The sequence below is a fragment of the Microtus oregoni genome, unplaced genomic scaffold (assembly GCF_018167655.1).
Source record: "Microtus oregoni isolate MIOR12 unplaced genomic scaffold, Mior012 000036F_ref0000092, whole genome shotgun sequence".
In the NCBI taxonomy this organism is placed as follows: domain Eukaryota; kingdom Metazoa; phylum Chordata; class Mammalia; order Rodentia; family Cricetidae; genus Microtus; species Microtus oregoni.
Window position 1 is genome coordinate 1,132,043 of NW_024543095.1, and position 20,618 is coordinate 1,152,660.

The following is a 20,618-nucleotide window of genomic DNA, read 5'->3' on the forward strand; positions in this document are numbered from 1 at the left end:
CGCTGATTTTATAAGCAAAATCCCAAAGCAACCAGACCCCGGCACCCCAACCACAGCAACCGTCATCTGATTGCTTTGATTTGCATCTCTGCTTGCACACGTTTGTCTATTTCTTGGCCATTTTTACTTCCTCTGTCACAATCATTTGCTCCTGGTTTTGCTTGAGAGCAATTCCAGGGACCAAAGCCTTGGGCACTGCCACTGTGCTGAGTGTCTGGCACCAGTCCCAAGCCCTTTGGGCTCCACTGGGGTCCCAAAGGCAATGGCACATGGGGGTCGATGGCAGTGTAGCCAAGGATCCCACACGATTCACAGAAGCCTGTGTCTCCCACAATCCACCTCTGCAGGGCACAGTGACATAATTTGCATAGTAGGTATTAGTTTTCTCTCTTTATGCTTAACATAATTTCCACACCAATGCCCCACTGTCAATCTTCTTAGGGTTTACTCTCAGCATAGCCATCCTTGATTGCTATATAGTAAGCATAGTTTATTGTTGCTTGTTTGGTGGGTTTTTGAGGAAAGGCTCATATAGCCTAGGCTGGCCTCCAACTCGCTATGTAGCTAAAGATGACCTGCTGATCCTTCTGCCTCCACCTCGTAAATTCTGGGATTATAGGCATGCACCATCACACCCCTGGCTCCATCCCCAGCCCTGCATTAACTGCCACTGGGGCTGGCATGTACTCAGTGTTCTGTGGTTAACATCCTGGTATTAAAACACAGCCGCTCAGCCGGGCGGTGATGGTGCACACCTTTAATCCCAGCACTCGGGAGGCAGAGGCAGGCGGATCTCTGTGAATTCGAGACCAGCCTGGTCTACAAGAGCTAGTTCCAGGACAGGCTCCAAAACCACAGAGAAACCCTGTCTCGAAAAACAATAAATAAATAAATAAATAAATAAATAAATAAATAAATAAATAAAAACACCGCTCTAAACCAGGTGGTGGTGGCACACTCCTTTAATCCTAGTGCTGGGGAAGCAGAGGCAGACAGATCTCTGCGAGTTTGAGGCCAGCCTGGTCTACAGAGTGAGTTTCAGGACAGGCTCCAAAGCTACACACAGAAACCCTGTCTCAAAAAATCAAAACAAACAAACAAACAAAAATCCCAGCAGCTCTTACTGAAAACTGAGTTTACAGTCTTAAATGAGCATAAGCCTACAATTGAGGCAGGTGTGTCATAATTTCAAAGCGACCCTAGACTACAGGGTGGCTTCATGGCCAGCCTGGGTAACTTGAGACTATCTCAAAATAAAAAGTAAAAGGAGCGCTAGACCTATAGCTCAGTGAGAGAGCATGTGCTTAGTGTGAATGGCACCCTAAATTCAGCCCCCAGCACAATAGATGTATAGATCAATAAACAGACAAATAGATGATAGACAGACAGACAGAGCATGAGCAGCCTAAAATAAAAGCATTTCTTTCCTTCATTAAACTAAGGGGCTGGAGAGGGTAGCTCCCTAGCTAGGGGCACTGTCTGCTCTTGCAGAGGACTTGTGTATCCTATTCCTAACCCTAACACAGAGACTCACGACACTTAGAAGGAAATAGGAAGATCACTAGTTCAAGACTAGCCTAGGCTACATTAGATCTTATCCCTCCAAGGAAGAAGAGGAAGGAGGAAGAAGAGGAGGAAGAGGAGAGAGAAGAGGTAAATACCATACAGTAAGTGCCTGCCTCTGAGACACCATGGGTAGTAGCGAAGATGAGAGACTCCATTTGTCACCTCCCGGCCGCCTCTCACCTGAACGTCCCGCTCGAGCTTGATCTTGATGGTGTTGTACTCTTCGCAGTCCCAGGCCCGCTGCTTGTTGAGCTGCTTCTCGTAGTCCTCCACCTTCTTCATGCGGGTGATGAGGTACTCCAGCTGAGGGTGGACAGCCATGCAGATTAGGGAACCTCCCTTCCAACTCAACCCTCAGGAGAGCCCGACAAGCAGGGTACAGTGTGGGGCTTGGAGTCTCACGGACAGGGATGTCTGCTGGCATTCTGTTGGGGATGGTGGATCCCCAGACCCTGAATTTCCTGTGACCCCCTTGCCTGCTGGAGTAAACAACCTGTTATGCCTGCAGCTGCTCTGAGCAAAACAACTTGTTTTCCTGTGTTTGCAGCTGCTCTGAGCACGAGACCCTCAGGAACCTGATGGCAGGGGAGTGGTTTCGGGTGGCTTCCAGCTGAAGAAGAGCTAGGGTGTGGCCATTGGTCAGGGAAGGCACTACATAAGCTGCCCTGGACACAATAAAGTGGGCATTCTTGGGTAATTAAAGGATGACCCGTGTGTGTGTGTGTGTATTTCACTCTTCAGGCCCTTGCCCGAGGCTGGCGAACCATCTCCTAGTGCAGGTGCCCTCACTATAGGCGCAGTACCATAGCACCCATAGCAGCACAGATGATTCAGCATTCAAAGGCCCAAGCTCCAAGACTGGGTTCTCAGAATCCTGGCTGGGTTCTTACTGTAGAAACTACAGACACAGCAGCTGGAGTGATGGCTCAGCTGTTCAGACAGTGATGTTCCTGCATAGGACCCAAATCTGGTTCCCAGAACCCACATGACTCCATGCCACTGTAACTCCAGCTCCAGGAGATCTAACAACTTCTTCTAGCTCTGTGGGAGCCTACTCAAAAGAAACAAAAAAAAACCACAGATCTTTTTTAAAAATATTTTTTCAAAAGAAAAACATACCCTATAACCTAGCCTTTACAGTGCAAAATCATAACAATAATTCATCTTATTTGTGTCACTTCTGCTCTTTGTACCTATGAAATAAAGTGACACACTATTCCTACACTACTTTTAAGTATGTCTTAAAATTGGATTGTACACACCCGCAACCCCAGCAATCAAGAGGCAAAAGCGCTTTCACAGGTTCAAGGTCAGCCTGTTCTACAAAGGGAGTTCTACAAGTTCACAGGTTCAAGGTCAGCCTGTTCTACATAGGGAGTTCTACATGTTCAAAAGTTCAAGTTCAGTCTGTTCCACATATCAAGTTCCAGGCAAGCCAGGACTACATAGTGAGATTGTCTCAAAAATTAATAACAATAATTAAGTTAAGTTAATTAAAAGTTTCCTGGGCTGGGGATGTAGCTCAGTTGAAAGAGTGCTTGCTTAGCATGTGAACGGGAAGCCCTGGGTTGGACCCCTAGTACTTCATAGAGCAGACATAACATTGCATACCTGTTATGATCTGCCAGCCTGGTCTGTCACCTGGGTACCCTGTCCCTTTAAGAGACAAGCCCCTCTCTCTGCTCTTCCCTCTCTTCCCCTTTCCCTTTCCCCTCCATAACCCACTAAATAAATACCCACTTTCTTTGCATGCCTATCCATCTGTTTCTCAACCGTGACTCCTCCTGGGACCAGATGACTGGCCAAGGTCTCTTACCCGCCACGCAGATCCCTGCCTGGGACCCACTGCCCGTCGTGGCTCGCAGCCACTGGGGGAACCGTAGCATTTTATCTAAACCATAATAATACCTATGATCCCAGAACTCAGGGGATGGAGGCAGAGGATCAAAGTCACTCCTGACCATATACAGAAAATTTGTGGCTGAGCACACCTTTAAATCCCAGCACTCAGGAGGCAGAGGCAGGAGGATCTCTGTGAGTTTGAGGCCAGCCTGGTCTACAAAGTGAGTTCCAGGACAGGCTCCAAAGCTACAGAGAAACCCTGTCTCGAAAAAACAAAACAAAACAACAATAGCAAAAAAAGAAAGTTTGTAGTCATCCTGACCTATATAAGACCCTCTCTCAAAAAAAAAAAAATGAAAAAGAAAAACACTTTCTTGGGTCACAAATACTAGGACTGGAGTGGATACCCAAGAAGGTAATGACGAGATGGTGGAAAGCCATTGAACACTCAGCCCTGAAGCCACACTGACTAATGATGAAGCCCAGAAAAAAGCATGGGCCACACAAGTCCTACCCAAGGTACTCGAGGCTCAGGGTTCGGCCATATCCAATACTGCCCACAGGTCACCCTGGACACTCCCACCCGCTCACCCACCCCTTTACCTCCTTGGCATTGTGAGCCTGCAGTGCTCGCTCCCATTTCTTCTTATTACTGGACAGTAGCTCTTGACGTTCCAACTCAAAGGCTTTCTACAACAAAGACAGGAAAAGGCCCTGGTGCCCAGCCGTATAGATGAGGTCACACACAAACATGAACTTGCCAGATTTCATGTGGCCAAATGGCTGCTGAAAGGGTTGAATGGAAGTTAGCAATGGCATACTTCTCACAAATGCTGAGAGGAAGCTTGCCCAGAGTCCCACAGCTTAGCCTATCGGAGGCCTGGTGCTGGAGGCAACCACAGGGCAAACCTTGGCATGCACCTCAGCCTTGATAGCATTGCTGTGACGGCAAAGACAACATGCAGACTGTGAATACCTGCCACCATGAAGATGCAGAGGGTGACAATTGGGAGGGGGCTGGGAGGGCCCCAGCCCTCTTGTTCTCTTGTCTCTCTCCTGATTTTGGAAGACCTAAAACACAATCTCAATCTTGAACGTGTCTTTCAAGATAATAATCTCTGATTCCTGCTTGTCCCTTCTTGTCCCCACCCCTCACATCACTGCCATACACCAGCAAACAGCTCCATTTGACTGTGGTTCTGGAGCACTGACGTCCCTCATTCTCTGTGGTTCATCTCTACTGTCGACCTGAACAGAGTCTCCTGGGAGACAGCTTCGAGCGCACCTCTTGGGCAGTCTGAGACTAAGAAAAAGAACCACCCTGAATATGGGTGGCATAGTAGATTAGGGCCCTACATAGAAGAGGTTGGGGGGTCTGGGTGGGATAAGGGGAGATGAGCGCATTCTCTAGCGCAGGCATATGCCGCTCTGCTGCCCCTCACATGAACACTACTGCTCGGCCACATCTTCTCCATCACGATGGACAGAACCAACTGAACCCATCAGCGAAAGCCAAACCTTTCCTCTTAAGTGGTCCGGTTCTGGGATTTGTCACCGAGACAGAAAGCTGACTGAACACGCTCTGCCCTGTCTGCTCTTTCACAGTCCTCATTAGCACCAGCCAATCGTATGCCTAGGAGTGTACATGTGTCGTCTGGCTGCCTCCCGGGAGACGACAGGCTCCAACGGGGGCTCCGCTTTGCTCACGGCTGTCTTGCCTGCCCCTGGAACTGCGCCTGTCACACACTAAGCGCCTGATTCCTCACTTGTTGAATAAAGGAATGAATGAGCAAACAAACCCTAAAACCAGAAAGAAATCAGAGGTCGGAGTCATTGCCCCCCCAGACTGTCAGAACAGGTGCAGCTGTCCTCCCAGTGTCCCCACAAACCCTCACCTCGATGTGAATGAGCTCCTGACGGAAGTTCTTCATCACGTTCTTCACTTGCTCCTCCATCCTCTCCAGAAGCAGGCTGATGTCGTCCGACTGCTTCTTCAAGTCCTTCACGTACTGGTCATCCTTTATTTTTAACTCCTTGAGTGGGGTACAGGCAGAAGTAGGTCAGAAACAGAGGCAGGAACAAGAGCTTCCAAGCACACCCACCCAGTGCCCCCATCCGAACCTGCAAACACGCGGAATTAAGGCAGGTGTGACAGCATGGCCTAGAGAGGGGAGGATGGCGAGCGTGCTGGTTACTAAGTGAGTTTGAGACCACTCGGGGTTTCATAGTGGGCTCAAGGCTGGCCTAGCCTAAATAGCAAGACTTGGTTAAAAAAAAAAAAATCCAAGTGTGGTGGTGTGTTGTGGAATATTATTTTAAATAGGCAAAGATGAGTTACATTCGTCTATGCTGCAGAGTATTAGTTTAACTGTGTAAAGCTGGGTTATTCTTGTTTATCTGCATTTGTTTAATGATGCAAGGATGTGTGTTTAACTATGTAACGATGTATCTGGTTCACCTTGCCTTCCTAAGGCACCTGACTGGTCTAATAAAGAACTGAACAGGCAATAGCTAGGCAGGAGAAAGGATAGGCAGGGCTGCCAGGCAGAGAGAATAAATAGGAGGAGAAAGCTAGGTGGAGTGGGGGGAGGAAGAAAAGGTGAGAGAGGAGAGGAAAGGAGAGAGAAGGAAGAACAAGAAAACAAGGAACACGCCCAGGGCAGAAGCCAGGCAGCCACCAGCCAGCAGACAGAAGCAGTGCAAGTAAGATATACAGAAAGAAAAGTAAAAGTCCAGAGGCAAAAGGTAGATAAAGAGCAAGAGGTTAATTTAAGTTAAAAGAGCTAGCCAGAACTATGCCTAAACTAGGCCGAACATTCAAAACTAATAACAAGTCTGTCATGATTTGGAGAGCTGGTTGGCGGTCCAGAAGAGAAGGCCTAGTACAGTGGTGTGCATCTTTAAATCCCAGCACTTGGAAGGCAGAGGCAGGCACTGAAGGGAGAAGCCTTGTCCGAGACAAGCACTTCCGCTCAGCTACAGCCCTAGCCTCAACCCAAGAGTTTTCAACAGCCCACACTGTGGCGAAGTCCTCTCAGTGTTACTGGAGCCAGAGGTGTAGCTCAGTTGGTGGAGCGAGCGCTCACTGCGTGTGCGGTTGGCCCTGGCTTTGATCCGTAGCTCCACCTAGCCGAGTTTCGTGACACACACCTCTAACGTCAGTACTTAGGAGGCAGAGGCCAAGTTCGAGGTCATTCTCAATTACAGACTAATTGCAAAGCCAACCTGGACTATAATGAGACCGTGCCCAGAAACTGAATATGTTTAAAAAAAACAAAAAGACACATTATTGAAACAGCTGGACAGTCCGCATGTAAAATATGAAACACTGCTCTCAGCTTATGTCATAAAAAGCTAACAGATGGAATAAAAAAAAAACTTAAAAGCAAAGCCTAAAACAGTGAGTACCTGGAAGAAATCAGAAAAAGCCTTGGGACAGTGGATTTGTAGTGGGAGCAAAAATCAAAAATAGAGAAATGGAACCTGTGCCAGACTCAAACCTTCTGAGAGCTTAGAGGAACAGTCAACGGAGTGAAGCGGGGCATACAGATGAGTGACCGAGCTCGGCAGCTTCCTGAGAGAGCCCGCGTGCCTGCCACCTGAGGATCTTCCGCTTAGCATAAAAGTGCAAACAGGTGGGTTTCTCTTTTTTCTTTCCAACATCATCTCATTGCTGTGGCCCAACTGGCCTTGACTTACTCTCCCCCATCAGCCTCCCAAGTGCTGGGATTACAGGTGTAGATCGTCACGCCTGGCTTGAACTGTGTCACAGGCGAGAAGATAAAGTGAGGCAGGAAAAGCCAAGGACTGCCAGGCCACGCCCCCTCAGTCAGGATGGAGACCCGCCCCTGGCCTGCTGCAGCCCCTCACTTGCTGCAGCTCCTCACCTGCTGCAGCTCCTCGCCTGCTGCAGCCCCTGGCCTGCTGCAGCTCCTCACCCTACTGCAGCTCCTCACCTGCTGCAGCTCCTCATCTGCTGCAGCCCCTCACCTGCTGCAGCTCACTGATGAGCTTGTTCTTGTCTTCTATGAGGCCAGCACAGTGCACCTGCTGAGTGTTGAGCATCTCCCACAGTTCCTGAGGAATCCGCTTCTGTCTGCCCTCCTCCCACTTGGCTGTGATTTCATCAAATTTGTCCTGGCTGGTCTTAACTTCATTCTCCAGCTTCTCGAGTCTGCAAAGAGAAGTGTGCTGGGTGTTCTGGGGCCTGCCTTCCAGAGGAGCCAGCAGCTTCTCCTGAGAGCATGTCAGAGGCTCCACGGTCCAGGTTCTTCCCTCAGACCCTCACCAAGAGCAAAACCAAACTCTGGGGAAATGGCTTTTGGCTTAATTTTGTACTGAATTGTATTTATCTAGTATGTTTGTGTATGTGTGTGTACATGCACAGATGTGTGTGTACAGACATGTGCCACAGCCTGTGTGTGGAGAACAATGGACCAACTTGAAGAAGTCAGCCTCTGCTTCCACTGTGTGGGGCCCACAGATGAACTCAGTCCATCAGCCTTGGGCCAAGTCCCTGTACCCACTGAGCTGTCTCCACACCCTTTCTTTCAGTTTAAGGCTTCACCCCAAGTAACCTACGTCAAGCACTTGCCAAGACAGATCACCAGCAAGTTCGTCTCTTGACAGCCCATACACTAAGGTCCAGACCACCACCCTTCCATGTCTTTCTCCCCTGCTCTTCATGTCCACACGTCCACACTGAAATCTGCGGTGGCTGACATTGTCAGCTTGATGGGGTTTAGAATCACCATGGAAACAAACCTTTGGGTGTGTCTGTAAGGGCCTGTCAAGACACAGTCAACTGAGGTGGGAAAACCAGCTCTAAATATGGGCAGCACCAATGCAAAGGTTAAAGGGTTGAAGCCCGAGGCTGAATCAGAAAAAGCTGAACCGACTACCAGCACTCAACCCTCTCTACCCTTCGGCTTCAGCCGCCCTGTGACCAGCTGTCTCGAGCTCCTGCTGACCTGACATCTCTGCCACAGCGGACTGGGACCCCAAACTGGAAGCCAAGAGAAGTCCTCCCTTCCCTAAGCTGATCTTGTCCGGTATTTTGTCAAAGCATCAAGACAAGGGGCTCAGACAAAACCCCTTCTTCATAAACGCCAACCCCAATTTAAAAACAAGCCAATGCTGAATAAAGCACGTCCGTGCATTCGCATCAAGCCAGCTGGGCAGGGTAGACGGTGACGCTTAGGATTATTGCCAACAGCTTAGAATCAAATCCTGACAGTACCGTGAGTAGACTCGAGAAGAGCCACTTAATCTCTGCACACTTCGCCTGACCCCCTCTGTGCAGGGCAGAGGATGAGATATCTACCTTGGTGACCTTTGTGTGCCCATTGCTAGGATTAATAAAATGACATACTGTTTGGGGGCTCACTCGGTACCTGGCTACCACATCACAAGTGATACCTAAATTCTTTTTGCTGAGAGTCTCAGCTGTAGTCCAGGCTGGCCTGGAACCCAGGAGGGACCCCTGAGTGGCTACTCTCCTACCTCAGCTTGCCAGCACTGAGGAGAACCCAGGCATGGCCACCACACCCAGCTCTTAAACTCTTAGATAAGTTCATTAACAGCACAGCCTTGGGTGTCTGATCGCTTCCCTCCATCATCAGTAACAAAATCAGGAGCGCCCTGTAGAGATTCCGAAGAGGCCCGTGAAGGGGCAGGAGCGCTTCTGAAAATGGTGGCCAGGACCACACCAGTGAATGCCTGTGACTCTATATGATTGTCACCATAAAGGGCACAAACTTCTTTAATGACAGGAGCCACAACATAAATATCCTGTGATCCTATCTCATACCGCCACAGTCATGGTACCTTACAATATTTCTTTTCTTTTCTAGAAAATGTTGCTCCATGTGAATGTAACTCTGAGCTACCTGTGAGTCTGCTCATTTAACTGATTTAATATCAAGCTTCTTGGTTGATTTTGCTGTTGTTGTTGTTTTGTTTTTGTTTGTTTGTTTGTTTTGCCTGTCCTCCCCCCTCCAAATTTTCACTAAGATCCAGCCACAGTAACGTCATCTTTCGTCATGGCTTCAGGTAATGGTCCTGTATGAAAGACTGAAGTAAACAAGCCGTGCGGCTTCCCAGGGTGTTTTCTAAGATCAGAGAAGCCGGGATAAGAGGAAGAAAACCCAGTGCACAAGGACACTTTGTTTCAAAGTGCTGTTTCATCTGCGCCTCATCTCAGCCCTTGTCGCCTCTACAGATGGAACACTAGGGGGCACTCCAAGCCCAGGTTTCCATCAATTCAGCTGCCGCTTTAGAGCCACAGGAAAAAAAGGTTTGTTGGCAGAGGCTTCAGATGAATGCAGCCCCCCCACACACACACACCACCCCCCTGCAGTCATCACCTGCTTTGTCAGTAGCGCCCACTCAGCAAGCTGCACCTGCAAGAGGTGCAGAGTCATTCTCCGGGCGGTGGTGGTGCACACCTTTAATCCCAGCACTCGGGAGGCAGAGGCAGGCGGATCTTTGTGAGTTCGAGGCCAGCCTGGTCTACAAGAACTAGTTCTAGGACAGGCTCCAAAGCTACAGAGAAACCCTGTCTCGAAAAAAAAAAAAACACAAAAAAAAGTCATTCTCGGGCTGTTGGCACCGTCTGAGCCACACCAGCCACTCTCAAGCGTGTTCTGAGATTGCGCGCCTCTGCCTAAAACACCTACTCAACAATCAAACCCTTCTTGGCCTTTCCAGCCCAACCTAAGCCTGTTGAGTTTCTCCTGACCTCTGCAGAGAAACCCTAAAGCCTCCTTGTGTGACTTCCTGCGGTTCTTTATAGTCATCTCAATTCTAGAACAAAGTGCTTGGGACTCAGAAGACTCTAAGGACGTCCGCAGTGCGCAAGCGCAGTCGAAGCCTCACCGCTGACGCTTGACCTCCTCTTCTTCAACTCTCCTATGGATCTCTCTGATGTCTGTAGCCACCTGGATATTTGTTACCAACTCAGTGCCACAGAGCAGCAGTTTAGTCAATTTCTGAAAAACAACGAGATGAGAATCTGTAAAGCTAGAACATTCTGTAACGAATTCAAGACGGCTGATAACACAGCTCGCTGGTAAGGGTCCTTGCTGCCAAACCAGATTACTTGAGTTCAGTCCCCAAACCCTACACTGTAGAAGCGACTCCCACAAATTGTCTTCTGAGTGCCATATGCACCACGGCACATACACCCCAGGCACATAAAATAAGTAAATAAAATGTAATTATATATTTTAAAAAGTTAAGGCTGGGTGTGGGAGCGCACGCCTTTAATCCTAGAACTCAGGAAGCTGAGGCAGGTGGATCTCTGGCTTTAAGGGCAACCTGGTTTACATAGCAAATCCCAAGCCAGCTTGCTTCAGGACCCTTGTCTCTACTGCCCTACCCACTCAATATTTACATGGGTTCTGGGGATCTGAACTCCAGCCCTTGTGCTTTGGATGCAAACGCTTTAAACACCGAGCCATTCCCCAGCCGGTCTCTTTTTGTTTGTTTGTTTGTTTTTGAGACAGGCTCACACTCTATCCTAGACCAACCTTAGACACATAGCAATGCCCCAGTCCCCTGGACAATGGCACTAGAGATGTGCTCCACCTTTCCTGACAAGAACCCACAATTTGAAAGCTCACTCTTGGGCAGCCCCAACCCGACAGACTCCAGTTCAGCCCCACCTAGAGACAGCAACACAGAAGGTGTGGTGCCCGCCCGCCCGTGAAGACCACGCTAAGGGGCTCCCTGCGGCCAGCTCGTACCAGTCTGCTCTCTTCCTTCTGTTTGTAGCTCCTGCTTTGCTCTTCCTCGCTCTCCTTCTTTCCGTCTAGATACTCTCCCAGGGCCTCCCTGTGGCAGGGAGAAACCAAAGCAGGATGTTGCTGTTACCAGGAGTGTTTGTGCTCCGTCTTTAAACGCTTCATATACCCAAAAACAGACCACTTGAATTTTATTTTTTCTTTTGTGGGGAGACACAGGTATGTATCCCTAGCTGGCTGAAACTTGATGTGTAAACCAGGCTGGCCTTGAACTTGGAGAGACCCAGCTGTCTCTCTGATCCTGTTGGGCCCTAAAGCCCCACCAAGGAGACACTCTCAGCACGGTTGATGCAATAGCAAGAGGAATTTTTATTCTGCCACTGCAGAGGTCTCTCAGAGGAGAAGGACCCCTGCTGTGTCTATTATAGGCTCTTTTAAAGAAAAAAAGCACAAAATCAGGGAGGGGGTAGTACAGAATCAAAGGGAGAGTCCAGAAATCATTTGTCAACTATTTTGACTAGTTCATTTAACGGTCAGCTAACTCTAACTGATCAAAACTATGGCGGTTGCGGGGTTGGTTGAACAAGGAGGAACGCCTGCAGGTCATCTGCAGGTCGTCTCACCTCAGTTCCAGGGTCTGGGTCTATTGAAGAAAGACTAAAAAGGGGATGGAAAGTACTCAAAGCTCCAAGACACGTGTGGTTGGTTACCAGGGTCCCCTGGTTCCCAGGGAGGGGGTGCAGTAATGCTAAGGTGCCCCAAAGTCTTTCAATCCCAAGTGCTGGGATTGCAGACATGGACTTTATACCAGACTTATAAAATTTTAAATGAAACGTCTAAGAACTAGAGATGGAGCTCAGTGGTAAAAGCTTTCCCAACATGAGCAAAGCCCTGGGGTCAATCCCCGGAATCACAAAAAGGGGGAAAAAATGCCATATACACACAACTGGAAACATTTAACAAGTGAGTTCTAGGGTTTCGATTGTTGGGATAAAACGCTATGATTAAAAAAAAAAAAAAGCAAGTAGGGGAGGAAAGGGATTCTTTGATTTAAACTTCTGTGTCACTGTTTATCATTAAAGGAAGCTGGGACAGGAATTCAAACGGGGCAGGAACCTGGAGGCAGGAGCTGATGCAGACGCCAGGAAGGGGAGCTGCTTGCTCGCTATTCCCCATGGCTTACTCAGTCTGCTTTCCTGTAAAACCCAGGACCAACCCCCAGGATGACCCCACCCACAATGGGCCCAAAATGACTGCAGCTGCTACACCAGTGGGAACAGGAAACACTCTCAGGTATAGCAGCTGACTTTTTAATGATGTGTTGGGGGAGAGGGTATGAGCAAGTGCAGGTGCCTATGGAGTCCAACAGAGGGCAGCATCCCCTGGAGCTGAGTTGCAGGCAGTCATGAGACACCCAATGTGGATGCTGGGAGCCAACAGCTAGTCCTCTGTGGGAGCACTATGCTTACACTCTTAGCCACAGGGCCATCTCTCTAGTCCCTGCTGCCGACTTCAGTGACTTATACATCAGCAATATAAAGAGCTACTTATGGCCCAGGAAATGATGGGATGTAATCTCAGGCAACACGGAGTATAGAGCACGGTGACTCCAACCTGTAATTCCAGCACTGTACAGACCACAGCAGGGGGCTGGGGAGTTTAGGGTCAGCCACCTTAACTACCTAGTGAGGATCTGTCTCAAAAAGAAAGATGGAAAATTAGATACACCAGTTGAGGTGACCTATAATCCCTTCTACCTGGGAAGAGATAGAGGGTGGGGATGAAGGACGCGGGAAGGGAAGGACTTCAGGAGATGTCGGCAAAGGCAGAGAGCTCCCCTTGTAGGTTCTTAGTCCTAGTAAAATGTTCTGGAAGGCTGAATATAGGTTAGTGCATGCCTGTAATCCCAGTGTTTGGAAGGTAGAGAGAATCAAGAGTTTAAGGCCAGCCTGAGCTACATAGTGAGTTTGAGGTCAGCCTGAGCTGCTAAGACCTTTTCTCAAACAACAAAACAACCATTTCTGGAAGGACATGTTGAGACAGGTTGGAAGCACAGGAATTATGAACCCAGAAGGGAAAAGGAATCCCTTACCCAGGAATCTGACTGAAATCTGTCCCCCACTGAGAAGGAGCAGTAACCCTGACAATGAAACAGCCTTTGCATAAGGCCTTCCTCCTTTACCAGATAGAAACCTACAGCTTCCTGGGAACCTCGCCCGAAACCCCACTCATAGTGCAAAAAGGACCTGTCCTAACGCCTTTGTACAAGCCCAGTGGCTTCTGGCTTCACTGCCAGTTATAATCCACCCACGGCAACTCACAGACCACTCTGTGGTGTCACTTGTCAAAAAGGTTAATTTGAGCCGGGCGGTGGTGGCGCACGCCTTTAATCCCAGCACTCGGAAGGCAGAGGCAGGCGGATCTCTGTGAGTTCGAGGCCAGCCTGGTCTACAAGAGCTAGTTCCAGGACAGGAACCAAAAGCTACGGAGAAACCCTGTCTCGAAAAATCAAAAAAAAAAAAAAAAAAAAAAAAAAAGGTTAAAAGGTTAATTTGAGAGTCACCAAAATGGCATACACGTCATTGCTTAATGGTGACCCTCCTTTGAGATGCCCACACCTAGCTCTCAGGTGTGTCTTTCTTCCCAAGTGTCTCTCTTTCTCTTAACTCTCATGATTAAAATGTACACTAAAATCTTTTTTAAAAGCTATTGTTTAACCGGGTGGTGGTAGCAAGTGTGTGCCTTCAGTCCCAGCACCCTGGAGGCAAAGGCAGGTGGATCTCTGTGAGTTCAAGGCCAGCCTGGTCTCTCTACAAGGTGAGATCCAGGGCAGCTAGCTACACAGAGAAACCCTGTCTCAAAAAAAAAAAAAGATCTATTGTTTTTAGTTATGTGCATGTATGTCTGTATATGGGTCTGTGCTTATGAACTCAGGGTCCCCATGGAAAGAAGAGAGAAGAGGGGTCAGATCCCCTGGAGCTACAGTCAAAGCTGGCTATGAGTCACCTATAGGTGCTTGGGATTAGCTCCAGTCCAACTTCAAGGGCAACATGAGCTCTTAGCCACTGAGGCGTCTCTCCAATCCTTAAAACTCTTTTTTTAAAAAATAATAATTACGAGCTAGTACCTGGGGCCCCAGCACTTGTAGATGGGGGACCAGGAGTGGCAGGCAAATTAATAGCCAGTCTAGGTTACTGGACCCTGCCATGGGAGACGTAGGGTCTCTGTGTAGCTCTGGCTGGCCTATAACTCCCGATGTAAACCAAAGGAATCTCCCAGCCAGACAACTTAGAAAAGGACATGAGAAAGCTGACCATCGACCCCAGTGCCAAGAAGCCTCCTGCTTCCCTGGCAGGACTTAAACTTCAGCTCCGCAGCCGCAGCCGCATCCTCCACCGCGCAATGAAGATGAGAAATGTCGAGAACAAAAGTGAGAAGATCTTGAGGGAGGTCCAGAGTGCCTTTCCCAAGAGAAGAGTCCGCACACTGCTGTCTGTGCAAAACAATCCTGTCGCGAAGATGAAGCGATTTATGCGGATTGAAAAGAAACTAAACAGCTGCAATGATGGAAATGTGTTTAACAAAGCGCAACCATTCAAATGCATCTGCACTTTCTGCCTGTACAATGGCTGGGACCCTTCTGAGAATGCAAAAATTGGAAAAAAATAGGACCATCAATTCAGGGCTAAGTTGTGCGCTGCCCTTACGGCTGATAAGGCCATGCAGCCGATGTGAAAGGGTTTGCTGTTGTTTTTAAGATTAAACTGCAATAGTGAGTTCTGTGATAGTTTTATTCTTTTTCCTGGTGCTGGGTGACCTTTCCACACTTGTTACGGAAGTTTGAATGCATGTGAATGAATTTAATTTGACTTAAAGAATCAAGAGTGAGTCTCGGCTTGACTCAAGTCTGGGGTTAAGTTCAATAACTTGAAAGAATGTCAATAGAATTTGGGGGTGTTGTGGTTTAGAAGGTAATAATTGGAATAGATCTTTGGGTTTTCTTGTTCACAGAAATCTGTAATAAAGGCAATCTTGTTATCTTAATTTTTAGTAGTAAGTATAGCGAACAAATTAAAGTAGATCATTAGAGCTTAAAAAAAATAATAATAATTACTACTTTCAAAAATTACATTTTAGGTCTAGAGAGGTAGCTGAGCAGTCAAGAGCACTTGCTGCTCTTCCAGAGGACAAGGGTAAGAATCCCTTGTGGCAACTCACAATCACCTCTTCAGTCCAGTTCTAGGGGATTCGATGAGTTCTTCTGGCCTCCAGAGTACCAGATGTCCATTCGGTTTATACACACATACAGACAAAACACTCATACATAAAATAATTTATTTTGTTTTGTTTTTCGAGACAGGGTTTCTCTGTGTAGCCCTGGCTGTCCTGGAACTCACTCTGTAGACCAGGCTGGCCTTGAACTTAAAAAGATCCATCTGCCTCTGCCTCCCGAGTACTAGGGTTAAAGGTGCACCACCACTGCCCGGCAAATAAATAAATCTTAAAAACAAAATTACCAGGTTGGTGGTGGCACATGCCTTTAACCCCAGCACTTTGGAGACAGAGGCAAGTGGACTTCTGCATTCAAGGCCAGCCTGGTCAACAGAGTGAGTCCCAGGACAACCAGGGCTACACAGAGAAACCCTGTCTAGAAAAACAAAAACAAAAATTAGAATTACTTTTTACTCATCCATTGACAGGGAAGCATGTGACAGTGTGCTGTCCAGACACTGGCTGATCTGGAACTCACTCTGTAGACCAGGCTGGCCTCGAACTTACTGGAGGAGCAGGAGGCATAGGCCCTCATACCGTTGGTGTAACCCACCCCACTATCTGTTCTTCATCAGCAATGTGTGGCATGTCCATCCTTTTCTGCTCATCATCAAGGAAGCACCCAACAGGTACCAGATAATACCAAGATATCTCGGAGGACAAACTGACCATTGAGTTACATGCCACATGGGGAAATTCCCTTAAAGCAGGGAAAAAAATCTTTCTTTCCTTTTTTCTTTTTGTTTCATTTTGTTTTTCATGACAAGGTTTCTCTGGGTAGCCTTGGCTGTCCTGAAACTTGCTCTGTACACCAGACTGTCCTTGAATTCACAGAGATCCAGAGATCCACCTGCCTCTACCACCCAACAAGAGATGGGGTTTTTTTTGTTTTTATTTTGTTTTTTATTTATTTATTTATTATGTATACAATATTCTGTCTGTGTGTATGCCTGCTGGGCAGAAGAGGGCACCAGACCTCATTACAGATGGTTGTAAGCCACCATGTGGTTGCTGGGAATTGAACTCAGGACCTTTAGAAGAGCAGGCAATGCTCTTAACCTCTGAGCCATCTCTCCAGCCCTATTTTTTTATTATTATTATTATTTTATGTTCATTGGTGTGAGGGTCAGATGTTTGTTTTTTTGTTTGTTTTTTTTTTAAGCTATCCTCATGATTAACACTCCGGATCCTTCTGCTACCCCTGCTCTTTCTATTTGCAGCAACTCAAGACTTCCCACCAAGCCAGTGCTGTTTCCATCTCCTCCATGGCTTTTCTTTCTAATTAAAATTCCTGCCTAAACCAGGCATTGTCGCTCACACCTGTAATCCTAGCACTTGGGAGGCTGAGGCAGAAGGATTACTGTGAGTTTCAGGCTAGTCTGGGCTACAGAGTGAGAGAGACCCTGTGTCTACAATAACAGAATCAAACAAACCTGGTGTGGGAGAATTGTCTATATTCTGTCAATCATGTTATAAACAAACGCTGATTGGCCAGGCAGGAAATATAGGTGGGAAAACCAGACAGGAAGTAGAAATGATGTAACGAGAACAGGAAAATTCTGGGAAGGAGGAAGTTGATTCCTCCCACTCCTGCCCAGACCACTGAAGCAGTAGGATGTGATCTGCCCCACTGAAAAAAGGTACTAAGCCACATGACTAACACAGATCAGAAAAATGGGTTAATCAAGATGTGAGAGTTAGCCAGTAAAAGGCTAGAGCTAATGGGCCAATCAGCTTATAATTTATGGAGACTTATGTGTGATTTTCTTTGGGGCTAAACAGTTGTGGGGTAAAGGGCAGGATAAAAAACACAACAAACAAGCCAGGCCCCTTCATGTTACACAAACCAACAACTTTTGCCCTAAGCCTTTGTTCTCAGTCTGTTTTCATTTCTGCAAGCAATAAGACAACTTGGCCTCAAATCGGGTTTCCAGCCTTCAGAGCCAGAACTGAGATAATAAACTTGGGGTCACTAGACTTCCCAGTGTGGTCATCTTGGCTAAACCCCTTTTCTCTGTCTTTTACCACTAACTACTCTCTCTCTTTAATTGGCTCTCTGGGACTGATGGCCAGAGACAGTTCTGTGTCCCAAAACTCCCAGTCACAAATTCGTATTTTAATTAGAAGGTAAGACATGTGGGGAAATCACAAGTTCAAAGGCCGTGTAGGCTACACAATGAAGGAGGGAAGGAGCGAGGAAGAGAGAGGAGACAGAAGGGTCTGGAATTCTCCAAGGAGGCAGCAGGCAAACAGCTTGCCACCCCCAAGCAGCTTACTGCCCAGAGGCCTCCCTCACTCCCAAGACACAAGCAGTCATAAGGGCTCTTGAGTGGCTGTAGGCAGCAAGCTGTCAGGATTCCAGCATTCATCAGGAAACAAGGAGAGCCCTTCACTGGCCTCAACTCCACCCACTTTGTCCAAAGTACACCCCTGCCCATTTTTGAGATAAGAGAGCTGAGAGGCCCCACTGGGCTCTAAATCTTAACCCAAATCCTACTCAGCAGGACTCGTCACTCCAGCTCCTGAGATGAAATCAACCTTTGCTTTTCTGGAAAGAGCACCAGTTATTCCCTTCTGCCAGGACATTGCCAGGCTAACTTACCTGCCTCCCCATGTGCACTCCAAACTTCCTACATTGACCATCAATCAAACAATCAATCAATAACCAGCTCTGTCTAAAAACCTCCAGCTAATCCCTGGAACAAAGATCAGGGGTTCAGGGAGGAAAGTGACCGCCACAAACTCTCACCAAGGTTCTATTTCAACCCCTTGGCTGCTTTAATTCATCTCTTTTGACCTCCTGGGCACTATACTGGCCAATGTGGTGGCCACTGGCCACATGCGACCAACAGACCCTTGAAATAAGGCAGGACCAAACTAAAATGTGCTGTGAGTTTAAAACACACACACACACACACACACACACACACACACACACACACACATATATACACACATACATACATATAGGACTGGAGAGATGGCTCAGTGGCTAAGAACACTTGTTCTCACAGAGGATCTGGGTTCAGGTCTCAGTACCCACCCACCTCAAAATCAGCCACGACTCTAGTTCCAGGGATCCAGTGCCCTCTGCTAATCTCCCCAGGTGTATAAGGAACGCATGTGGTATACATGCATTTATGCAGGCAAAACCATCATATAACATAAATTAAATAAATCTAAAAATAAAAATCACCCACCAGAGGCTGGGGAAATAGAAAATAGGGCCTGCGTTAGAACATCCAATCTCCCACACTCACAGGACGCTGGGCGTGGTCATACTCTGTTGTCCTGTTTTGTTGTTGGTTTCTTTGTGACAGGCTCTCCTTGTGTAGCTCAGGATGGCCTGCAACTCTTGACCCATTTGCTTCAGCTTCCCCAATATTGGAGTCGGTGACATGCACCACCACACCTGGTTCATCTTCTTTGTCCTGGAAGCTTAGAGGCACTTCTCTCTAGTTTGGGATGGACCCTCCCTCCCTCCTTCCCCTGCCCTCCCCTCCACTCCCTTTCTTCCTTTTGCGCTGGGAATTGGCCCATGATTGATGGTTGAGCTACAATCTCTCCTTATCTGGAAGAGACCTAGTTCCTCCATTGCGCTGAACAGTTTCTTTGCGATTATTATTTTATGTCAAAAAGTGCTTGTCTGCATGTGTGTCTGTGCACCATGTGCATGCCCAGTGCCCACAGAAACCAGAAGAGGGCGTTGGTTCTCCTGGAACTGGAGTTAGAGACAGTTGTGACCTGCCATGGGCTGTTAAAAAACAAACCTGGGTCCTCTGAAGGAACAGTCACTGCTGTTGACTGCTGAGCCATTTCTCCAGGCCTCTTTAGTGTCGCATTTTATTTATTTATTTATTTATTTTCAAGACAGGGTTTCTCTGTGGCTTTGGAGCCTGTCCTGGAACTAGCTCTTGTAGACCAGGCTGGTCTCGAACTCACAGAGATCCGCCTGCCTCTGCCTCCCGAGTGCTGGGATTAAAGGCGTGCGCCACCACCGCCCGGCTCCTAAATAACTGCTTAATTTCAGTATTTTACAATGTCCAACTTTGCTTAACATGTTCAAAACCCAATCTTTAATGTCCTGCCTCGCCGTCCCACCAGCGTGTTACCACCACAACTACCTGTGCAGGGCGTCAGAAGAGGAGCGAAGGAAGAGAGAGCTGTAGATACTCGGTATATGGAAAGAGGCCAAAGAGGCTAGACTCCATAATAAAACACATCTTGTCTACGAAGCTGCCAGACGGATAACTGCCAGATATGCTCCTCAGATTCGGGTGATTAAAGATGGGCAGGTCATTTATTAACAGAACCAGGGGAGGTAAAGCAAAGATGGAGACAATACTTTGACACCCTATACAATGGACCCCAATGCTGTCAACATAGACTACAATGAGAAACACTTCAGCAGCCACTCAAACACCAGAGACAATGAGGAAATATTAAATATTGACAGGAGTGAGATAGAGCAAGCTATTAAGAGAGTGAAACACAGGAAGGCCCCAGGAGTGGATGACATCATGGTGGAGGCGTTGTAGGTGACTACAATAGACTCGGGGGCTGAGGCACCTCTCAGACTCTTCAGAGAGATATGGAAACAGGAAGTGATTCCCAAGGAATGGAAGCACTCAGTCATAATTCCCAGACATAAGAAGGACAAGCTGACTGCTCAGATTACAGGGGCATTAGTTTGTTGTGCCATAGCAACAAGATCTTCTCTTCCATTGTCCTGCAAAGGATCAAGGACAGAACAGAGGAAATCCTAGCAGAGGCCCGGTGTGGATTCACACAGGAGCACAGTTGATCAGATCTTCACTTTGAGGCAACTGGCAGAAAAATATGAAGAATTTGGAAAAGACTTATATGCCTGGTACATCAACTTCAGGAAGGCATTCGATAGCATTTGGAGGGAAGAACTTTGGGAAACAATGAGATTCTACTATAAGACTTTAAGACAATCCTGAAGCCATTTTTGACAATTCTGAATCCTCTCAGCCTCTGTGCCATAGTGCTTCCCCTCCTCCCCTGGGAACCAAGAACCTAACAGCTACACTCGCACGTACTCAGTTCCTGAACAATTACCCATATACGTATGCTTTGGTTCAGTTCCCTGGGAAACAGGGTCAAAATGACCTCTTACCGCCGGGCGTTGGTGGCGCACGCCTTTAATCCCAGCACTCGGGAGGCAGAGGCAGG

At 47.7% G+C, this 20,618-nt stretch overlaps 1 protein-coding gene across 1 annotated transcript in view; it reads right to left on the reverse strand.

The window, feature by feature from the left end:
• LOC121433002 (dynein regulatory complex protein 1) overlaps positions 1–20,618 on the reverse strand; it is a 35,024-nt gene that overhangs the window by 10,908 nt on the left and 3,498 nt on the right. Inside the window, exons 2-7 of the mRNA XM_041631222.1 lie at positions 11,154–11,241; positions 10,285–10,397; positions 7,399–7,582; positions 5,304–5,441; positions 4,012–4,098; positions 1,747–1,869 (exon numbers count right to left, since the gene is read on the reverse strand). Of these exons, the coding sequence (XP_041487156.1) occupies positions 1,747–1,869; positions 4,012–4,098; positions 5,304–5,441; positions 7,399–7,582; positions 10,285–10,397; positions 11,154–11,241 (733 nt within the window). The remainder of the gene's footprint in view (positions 1–1,746; positions 1,870–4,011; positions 4,099–5,303; positions 5,442–7,398; positions 7,583–10,284; positions 10,398–11,153; positions 11,242–20,618) is intronic.